We start from the raw sequence: 6777 nt of genomic DNA on the forward strand, positions 1-6777 counted from the left end.
GAGAGAGAGAGAGAGAGAGAGAGAGAGAGAGAGAGAGAGAGAGAGAGAGAGGAGAGAGAGGAAATATACATGTGCATTGACTTTTATGGAATGAATTCACAAAGCAGAGCACAGGCTACATGCTATAGGTCTAAGTAGAACTTGCGCTCTTCTGATCTAACCTCTGAGAACCTGGGGTTATCTCTCCACTGCTATATAAATGTTAATAACTTTTAGTGTTCACGTAAAAAATTATGATCAATAAATCCCTCCAGAATGCCTAAAAAAGAGCCAGAGTAAGACTGGTATAAGGGGTAGGGGGGACAGGCAGAAATAGGGAGTGTGGGGTATGGAAAATGATGGTTGTCTTGCTTAGTTTGGGTTCATCTGTTATAAAAGGAAGTGAACTGAGATTTTACTGACCCTGCTGATGGAGAACAACAGTCCTGGCCTGTCTGTGCATACTCCAGTGAAGCAAAACCTGAGTTTCCAGTAAAACAAATGTTCCCAGACAAAGGTGATGAGGCTGAGTGCCATGGCAGCAGCAAGCATGTAGAACACTCCTGCCATGTTGTCAATGTCCAGCTGGCTGCTCATTACTTCATTCTTCTCATTGTGGCAGATTCCTGTCAACCAGAGTGTCTCCAGCTCCTCCATCTCTCCTAAAGGGACCAACATATTGTTTAGTGAGGATGAGTAGTAACTTCGCTTCATTCCTTCTCTTTTCCCCCAACACATACCTAGGATAATACAAAGTGCCAAGTTGACTCCATTTAAAAAGATTGTCATTCAATTAATTTTAAAAAAGTTTATGGGGCAGCTAGGTGGTGCAGTGAATAGAGAACCGGCCCTGGAGTCAGGAAGGTCTGAGTTCAAATCTGGCACTTACTAGCTATGTGACTTTGGGCAATTACCCTGCCTTCCCCCCTCCATAAAGACAAAAAAAATTATAAATCATCCACTATATGCTATATATATATATGCTATATACAAAAAATAAAATAAAATTTAGACAATTACTCTTCATTAGGTTCTTGCACTACATTCCACTTTTCTGTAACCTCTGCACTTAAAAACATGAATTCAAAGGAAAACATCTCAAATTCCTCCAAAATGCCTCATCCCCAAACTGATCACTTCCCCAGCTCAAAGGAAAATTAAAGAAACTTGGAATGATTCAGAAGGTGTCTTGTGTTGTAGTGAGCACTGAGTGATTAAATAAAGCGTGACAGAGGCAAGACTTTGAGTCGAGGTTTTCTTAACTCCAAGACTGGTTCCCTATCCATACGTCATGCTGCCTTTTATTGCTTTGCATAGAGAAGGACTTGAATAAAGGGTTTTTCATTATATTTATCTTTAAGTTGAATAACCATTTGAGAACAATTTCCCCATTTAAAAATCTTCAGCAGCAAAGGAGATTGGTAGTTTAGCTATGGCAGTGACTCGGGTATATTAGGTAAAGGATTGCTCTAAGACCTACTTCAATTTTGCCATCAGTGCATTTTTCTCTTGACCCCTCCCCAACTCCAGTAATGCAGGATTCCCCTTAAGTCAACTTCCTGTTTGGCTTTGCACATATACAGAGGCGATTGTCTATGGGGACCCTGTGTTGTTTCATTATCCACAACACCTAACAGATTTCTGCAGTCTGCCACCTTCCACGTGCCTTGCTGTGTATGTTTTTTGCTTCCTTGCCTTGTAACAACACCAGCTGCCATCCTTTAAAAATATCATGTGCTGCTCATTTTCCCCCTTTACAATGCTATAAGGACATGGGAATGTTCTTCCAGCAAGTGTGCCACAGTTACAGAAGTCCTCAGTATTCTTTTGTTTGAGTAGATTGTGTGTGTGTATTCATATGTACACATTATGTATGTATGTATCTCATACATAGAAACAAAAACCGGGACCTTCCTTTCACCAAGATTAGGCTTTTATTCACTATGCCCTACTGACTCTCACATAAAACCTAGTAGATGGTTAATAAATGTTTATTAAATGTAATTGAATCCCTGATACTGGATTTAGGAGGGTCCAGGAAGGGAACTGCATACTTAGCACCCCAGCCTAGTTTCAGGTATCTTTCCTTTGACTCATGGAATGTGGACCTAGCTGCATGACTTATTACCAGTTTCCTAACTTCTCTAGATTTCATTTTCCTTGTCCATAAAATGAGTGAATAATCTCTGAAATGCCTTCCAGTTCTATTCTTAGAAATATATGATCTCTAGTTCTTAAAATACCTTGCATTTGACTGAACAAAGAAACATTGAAAGAAGTATTTTCTTTGCCCTTTTCCCAAGGAAGTATTGGGTTGTTTTGTCTTATGTAGGCAATAAGACAATCCACTAAAACTCAGCCAAGACTATAGATCTCCCTCAGCTCTTGGTAATGTAATATACTACTTTGTGACATCACTTCTACTGCAATCTTCAACTGGTATTCGAATCTTTGGTGATTATTGTTTTTTCCCCTTGTATACATCCTTTCCAATTAGATAGTTAACTTGTAGAGGGAAGGGATTGAGTTCTATATATCTTCATAAGCATTCCCCAAAAGAATCTTGTATACAATAAATAAATAAAATAGATAAATAGTTCTTGATTTGACTTCTCCTTCAATCTATTAAAAAACAGTAAAATTTGGCAGAGAGTCAGCTTCTGAACCAAGGAAATGTGGGTTTTATTCCTACTTTTAACACATAGAAAAAGTCACTTTAGCTTTCAGTACTCTAGGGTCAGTGGTATTGAGACATACAACAGCCCCTTGTGGCTCTGAATCAGATTAAAATGTTATTAGGAAATATGGAAAATAAATACAAATATATTAAAACATAGATAGTGTTCATTTGTGGTTTTCTAAGTCAATATGTTCCCCTTAGGGATCTGCTTCTGCTTCAATTTAACACCATCACTCTAGGCAACTCTCAGAGACTACACATTTCAGAGAAGAGATTGGCCTGTGTTAGTAAAGAGAGTTTCTTCCTCTGTAGTTCTCCATCCCAATGTAATCACAAGACAACTCCTCATCCTTCCTGTCATTACAGGGTTTTAAACTGAGAAGGAATGCAATATTTTCTGTTCTCTAATGTTTCTACTTCCCACCCTAATCAACAACAGGGAAAAAGAAAGAAAGAGATTTTTATGAGATTGAGTAAAGACAAAGACATCCAGGTATTTTGCATGAATGAGGAAACAGGCATCTTTTTAAAATCACAACCATCTAAAGCTTGGTCTACTGATAGCTTTCTGATTTGTCAGAGGAAAAAAATTTGGAGGATGATCTCTGTCCCACAGCACACTCCTGTTCTCTTTGGTGCTCAAAAAGACACACACAGAAAGACACAGAAAGCTAAATATTCTCCTGTGTGCAGAGGAGATGTAGGCTGGTCTGTGCCTGGGGCATGCTCCTCTTTCCTAGCTGGCATGCCACCACACAGTTGGAATCTCTCTACCAGCCAGGCCCATGCTTTTTTTGAAGAAGAATCTACATGTCAGCCAGAGGAAGCCTGTGTTCTCACTGCATTGCTGCTGAGAGGATAGAACAGGTCTACTGCCCTGGCGTTGTATGCCATCTTGTTTCAATTCAGCCTAGGAAAAGATGCAGAACTCCAGGGGAGAAAAAGAGAACAACAAAGAAACAGTAGTTTCCTTCTTCCAGAATGTGCTTAAGCATGGCTACTGCCTTGCTAAAAGGCAGTGACAAAATACCCACAGAAATTACCCAGTCGGTGGCTAAAATTGGCAGGCAGTCTACCCTTTTTACATTTTAAAGTGGGGAAAGGTTACTTGTGAAGAAGAAATGGTTTGAAAAGAAAGGAGCATACCTTTTAGTCATACTTAAAGGAAAATTCCCTGAATTTCCAAGTGAAATGACCATTGGAATGGACTGCTGAGGAAGGTTTTACTCAGCAAACAGACTATCATTACCCATGTGGTGCTTCTCTGAGTTTGGGGGGAAGGTTGGGATGGGGAGGAAGGCTGTACCAGGAGATAGAATGGGGAGCCAGTATGGTTCACTGAGAAGAACTGTGAACACAAGGTCATTCATGGCACCTGAGTTCAAAGTCCACTTTTCGCCTGTATGACTTTGAACAAATCACTTAACCTCTTTGGGTCTCAATTTCCTTAGCTTTCAAATGAAGAGGTTGGACTAAATGGCCTCTAAGGTCCCTTTCAACACTAGCTCTGGGATCTCATCATCTGATGAATGAAAGATACACATTAGGGACAGAAGCAGGACTCAGTCCTGGTCTCTGGGCTTCTAGTCCTTCCAATATAATGGATGGCATCATTCCAGATTTCTTTTAACTCTATTAATATAATGTGCTTATCCTACCCAAAGGAAAGGCCTAGCATGGTGGGAAGTTTCCTTGATATCTGAAATATCATAAACCAGTTCATGATTTTTCTTTAGATTTTTTTTCTCAATATTTTCTAAAGGGCAAGAGGAACTCTTCCACTTTTCAAAATGCATTTAGTTCTAGCATATATAGCATGCCAGAGAGCTGAGGGGATTGCTTCTGGAAAGAATTTTTATGTCATTCAATGCAACTGGCCTTTAGACTTTCAGAGCCTTTCTCCCCCAAGGCATTTCTTGAAAAATTCATTATGAATCTGCACCCCTTAGGCCTCTTGAAGTGACAGAGGTCTTTATGGTATACATACTAAAGGAAATCTATACACACACACACACACACACACACACACGTATACATTTTGTTCTTACAACACAGATCACAGCCCCTCTATGACTTAGTAAATAGATAGCCTTGGTGAGCTCTTACAGCAGAAAAATTCACGCCCAAGGCCAATGTGGTAATGAGTGAGTACTCTTGAAGTGATGATATCGGAAAAAGCAGAACCAATGGACTGATAAGTAACATCTGACATCTACCTCTCTCATATTTGGGAAAACCAAAACTTAGGTTCTCTGAGGACTATGTTCAAAAAAAATTTGTGAACTGTAATGTGGTAAACAAATGGTGCACTTATGCTTTTACATGATAATAATAATAGTAAAAGTAATAATAACAAATATATGGACTAATACCATTATTCAGTTACCAAAAAAGGAACTGTTTTATCTACCTTGTGATAGTCTATAAAACATTAAGTAAAAAAGAATATCAGTAGGATAGCAACTGGTTTTAGGATCATTTCTACTTGAATCCATTGGGAAAAAGTGAGAATAATATGAATAATGCTGATGGTGGTAATGGTGAAAACTCAGATTTAAGGCTTGCAAAGTGCATTATATACATTCATATTTCACACTACTTTCTATAACCATTGGAAGTGGTGCTATTATTATTATATATTATTATTATATGTTATTATTATATTATTATTTCCATTTTACAGATTAAGAAACTGCGGCATAAACAGATTAAATGACTCCCCCAGGATTATACAGTTAGTAGGTAATAGGTTGTGAGAGCTGAAGGTCTAGAATTCAAAGGGATGCAGAAGCCACTCAGATCAATCCTTTCATTTTGTAGATGAAAAAAAAAAACTGAAAGAAAGAGGGTGTGACTTATCCAAGGACACACAGTAAACACCAGAGGATTTGAAGGAGGTTACAACTTGGGTCTTCCTGACTCCAAATCTAGTATTTTAATCATGACACCATGCTTTCTCTCAGACTGAAGGCATGCAAAATGGGTGGGAGTCATGTTAACTAAGTAGAAAATGGAAGACTGAACACATAGAGAGCAGAAGACAGTTTGGAGTTAGAGGGTATGGGAGAGAGGAACTTGAAGCACATTTCAGACCAAGGACACATACTATTGGAGAAAGAAGATACAGAAAGTCAGAATATATTCTTTTTAAGAGTACAGGAGTCTTAAGCCTGTTGCTTGGATACATAAAACCAGGTTATTGAATTCAGAATTATGGGAACCTTGGGAAAACTATGGATATCATGGGTACTATGGGTTCATAGCATGCTAAGTTGTATGTTGCCTATTCAAGGGAAACATGGGGCATGATAAGCTGTATAGTCTAGATCTTAGCAAAACAAATCTCAAAAAGCTCAAAGAAAATCTAGGATGATCTCAAGACTGAATCAGAGATTCTAAAAGGGAAGATAATTAGGGAGGTAAGAGGCTTTCAGAAACAAAATTTTGACAATGCAACCATGGATGATATGACTAAAGAAGAAAAGAGGAAATTATCTAGAAAGACCAGTATCACTTCTTGGCATATGGTCCTTTGATAAGTTCAGATAAAAAATAAACATTGTTAAACATAGAATCAGGGACAGGTAAGCAAGGAGGCAAATAAAAAAGTGAGACAAATGCAAGAAACAGGAAGACTTTGAAGTCAACACACAGGGTAACCTGCAGCTTAGTCATAAAATCTCTGGGAAATAGAAGCATTGTGATCCAAGAATTCTTGTAAAGCAGAAGTCCAGTGTGATTTAGGTCCAGTAGGGATGAGTTAAGGAATCCAAACTCTGAGATAAGATTAGAAAATAGTGTGTTGCCATATGAGAGAGTGGTGTTAACCCAAATCTGTCTCAAGCTAGAAGCTTTTGCATCCTTCCCAGTAAGGGATGACACAAGGGAAAGGAACTGGGTTCTAAATGGTTGTATAGGAGTTGTTCTGAAAAAAATATCAAGTTGAATATTAATCAGCAGTGTTATTTGGTAGGACCTTGACCTACATTAAGGGAGCTACAGTTACGAGGAATAAAAAGTAATAGACTCCCTATACACCCTGGTTGGACAACGTCTGAGCACTGTGCTTAGCTCTGGACCTCATTGTTTGAGTATATGGTAAGCTAGAGAGGGTCCAG

General features: G+C 38.6%; 1 protein-coding gene across 3 annotated transcripts in view; it reads right to left on the reverse strand.

Annotated features, from left to right (window-relative positions):
- The window catches only part of GRIN2A (glutamate ionotropic receptor NMDA type subunit 2A), a 500965-nt gene that overhangs the window by 12967 nt on the left and 481221 nt on the right, over positions 1–6777 (reverse strand). For all 3 annotated transcript variants that reach the window (XM_069085705.1, XM_069085697.1, XM_069085690.1), the window contains exon 12: positions 403–641. In XM_069085705.1, coding sequence (XP_068941806.1) covers positions 403–641 — 239 coding nt within the window. The remainder of the gene's footprint in view (positions 1–402; positions 642–6777) is intronic.

The sequence above is a fragment of the Petaurus breviceps genome, unplaced genomic scaffold (assembly GCF_028583685.1).
Source record: "Petaurus breviceps papuanus isolate PSGF00001 unplaced genomic scaffold, PetGlider_PUasm1.0 118, whole genome shotgun sequence".
Classification (NCBI taxonomy): Eukaryota; Metazoa; Chordata; class Mammalia; order Diprotodontia; family Petauridae; genus Petaurus; species Petaurus breviceps.